Source organism: Pundamilia nyererei, unplaced genomic scaffold (assembly GCF_000239375.1).
Source record: "Pundamilia nyererei isolate P.nyererei 1_Seehausen unplaced genomic scaffold, PunNye1.0 scaffold00238, whole genome shotgun sequence".
Taxonomy (NCBI): domain Eukaryota; kingdom Metazoa; phylum Chordata; class Actinopteri; order Cichliformes; family Cichlidae; genus Pundamilia; species Pundamilia nyererei.
In genome coordinates, this window is record NW_005187639.1 from 588,934 (window position 1) to 591,776 (window position 2,843).

The 2,843-nt window shown below is 46.8% G+C and overlaps 1 protein-coding gene across 1 annotated transcript in view; it reads right to left on the reverse strand.

Moving 5' to 3' along the window:
- Window positions 1-2,843, reverse strand: part of cfap77 (cilia and flagella associated protein 77) — a 10,790-nt gene that overhangs the window by 6,366 nt on the left and 1,581 nt on the right. The window contains exons 3-7 of the mRNA XM_013914927.1: window positions 2,672-2,784; window positions 2,027-2,129; window positions 331-556; window positions 151-247; window positions 7-40 (exon numbers count right to left, since the gene is read on the reverse strand). Of these exons, the coding sequence (XP_013770381.1) occupies window positions 7-40; window positions 151-247; window positions 331-556; window positions 2,027-2,129; window positions 2,672-2,737 (526 nt within the window). The 5' untranslated portion in view covers window positions 2,738-2,784. The remainder of the gene's footprint in view (window positions 1-6; window positions 41-150; window positions 248-330; window positions 557-2,026; window positions 2,130-2,671; window positions 2,785-2,843) is intronic.

Sequence of the window (2,843 nt, forward strand, 5' to 3'; positions counted from 1 at the left end):
GCAGGCTGGTCCTCGTGTCAGGAATACACCCTGGTTTCGTCTGCACACACACACACAGTGTGAACACAACACACACACACACACACACACACACAGTGTGAACACAACACACACACACCCTGTGGGCACTCGAGCCTCTCTCTCTCTCACCTTGCATTTGAGGTTGTTGGTTTGATTCTTCAGCTGATCATGGAGCCAGCGCTGAGCATACTGATGAGACAGGACATCTGACATCGGAGACGACGGCCTGATGGAGACATCGATTGGTCACTGATCATTCAATATTATCGATCAGATATCATTTGATCATCGTGAAGTGATCAATTCCACCTGTTTCTGACTCCAAACGTGATGTCAGGAACCTGATCGCGGCATCGTGGAAGCCGACCGTGCCGCAGTTTGGAGGCGGAGCTCTGGGCCCTCTGAGCCCGGTACTGACTCAGCTCTTTGGGCGTCACCATGCCAGACTTCACCGCCTCGCGGTTCAGAGACACAAAGTCTGCATGCTGAGCGGCAGATTCTTCCTGCCGCGGCTGAACGTTCCAACTGGAAAGAGCTGACAGAGCACAGGTGACGGGTAAGAGGACGCCCACGGGCCCAAAACCTTGGATCCGACAGGTGAGACGCTGGGTCGGGGTGAGATCGGCCAGCTTCAATCACACAGCGACACACAAAGTCCCACTTTGACACACCTGTCTCTGATGAGGGACTGCGGTTCAGCTGTGCATGAGTCACAGTTCAAAATAATCCTTCTTTATATCACTAAAGGCCCACTTTGTGCACAATGGACAACCTCTGGAAGCCTACAGAGGGGCAGAACCCCAGGTGGACTGTATTTAGTGGGCATGCAGCATCAGTGATTCAGCTCCTTATTTTCACCTCCAACAGAGACAGCTGTGTGTGTGTGTTTGTGTGTCTGTGTGACTGACAGATGAGAGGAGTCTTATGTTGTGTGTGTGTGTTTGACTGACAGCAGTGATTGCAGCCTGAAGGCATGTTAAGTTCATGCAAACACACTCTGACAGCTGACTGCCTCACACACACACACCCCTCCTGTTAGCGGAATCCCAGCACCTCAGCGCTCAGCCTGGGTTTAGCCAATTAGGATGTGAAGCTGCAGTTCCTCCAGTGTCCACCAGGCGGCGCTTATTTGTCCTTCGTGACACAAACACTGACCACCAAGAGAGCCAGCATTACAAACACACAGGGCTGTTATGACGATACATGTCTGATGATGATATGAAAACGTCTGGCGTTTCATGTTACGCTATCGTTTGTTTGGTTGTGTCACAAAATAAACTGTTTACGGCAACATTTTTCATCGCTCTGATTAAAGTTCTTTGACTTATACTTAAAATAACAACACTACGGACGGACGAGCCACTGTTTGTATGTGCTGCAACAACGACGGTAAACCCAGCGTGCGGCTCCGCTGTCCGCTTGTTTATTTTCCACATAAACCTTTCACAATAAAGCTGATGATCCTGTTGAGATTTTTCAAAATAAACTGAAGTGATGACAAACAGAAGGACCAGTCCAAACACATTGAGGACCTAATTCCTGAGGAGGGGCTACCTCTGTAGCATGGACATGGTTTGGTTATGAAAAGTCTGAATAGGACCAGAAAACTCTTCTACCACCTACGCAAGAGTCATGTGACAGAGTACGGTGTTTATGGATGAAAACAAAGCAGATCCGTCAGGTGCTCCAAATACACCTTAGAGTCAAACGAACAGGCTTTTCCCCGCAGCACGCCGTGGAACAAATACAAATACAAAGAAAGTTTCACGCATCAGTCAAAACGCTCGACTCCAGGTACACGAGCTGGAAACACGTCACACAGGTCGAGGTGCCCGAGATTCACAGAATTTACAGAAAAGCTAAAATATTTGTGAAAAATATTGTTGTCGGGACAATAAATGTCTTATTTTGGGACATGAGATTTTGGTTATATCACACAGCCACACACACACGATAACTGTCAGTGTGCTAATACTGTAGTGTGTTTACAGTGGGTGGGGCTTACCTTCCGCCACGCCTCCATCCCTCAGCCAGTTACTGCTGGTTCCAAAAGTGAAGTCCGGACCAGGAACGGCAAAACCTTTGGACCGCGAGCGCCCAAGAGGCGCCTGCACACAGGAAGTTTGATGACATCATCATGTTTTCTATCAGCACTCTTCCTTTAAACTGGACATGGCCATATTTGCATAAAGGGGTGGAGTTAAACGAGAAGCATCGCCCTCTATTGGTGTTAACTACAGCCATCTATTATTTACAGTCTGTTGTTTCTTAGATCAAACTTTAGAAAATGATAACAAATTATTTATTTTTCTGAATGAACGAAAAATGAATGAATTTTGTTTGTTTATCAGATATTTTAAGCAAGCGTCTAAGTTCAGAAACATTTTTCACCAAATAAACACAATGACAACAAAAACCTGTTTCATTAACCCAAAAGCATCCGACACATGACCCAGGAGAACGCCATCACACCAGCCCTGATTGGATCGTTGCCATTATTGCTATTATTATTATTACTGTACTATTGTTATTAATATTAGTAGTTGTAGTATTGGAGCGACCCAAACAGGAAAAAGTAAAGAATCAGTAAAAACAGCCTGCAGTGGATCAGCCAATCACTGACCTCCCAGCTCCCCCGCCCCCCAGTTACCTTGATTAGCAGCGGGTCGGTCAGCATCGAGCGTCTGACCACACCCACCCTCGGTGATGATGACATGCTTCCTGTCAGAGGATGAAGATCAAAGCAGGCGTGAAGATTTGATTCTGAGGAACGAAAACAAGAAGAGACAGTGAGTGTGTGTCTGTGTGTGTGTGTGTGTGTG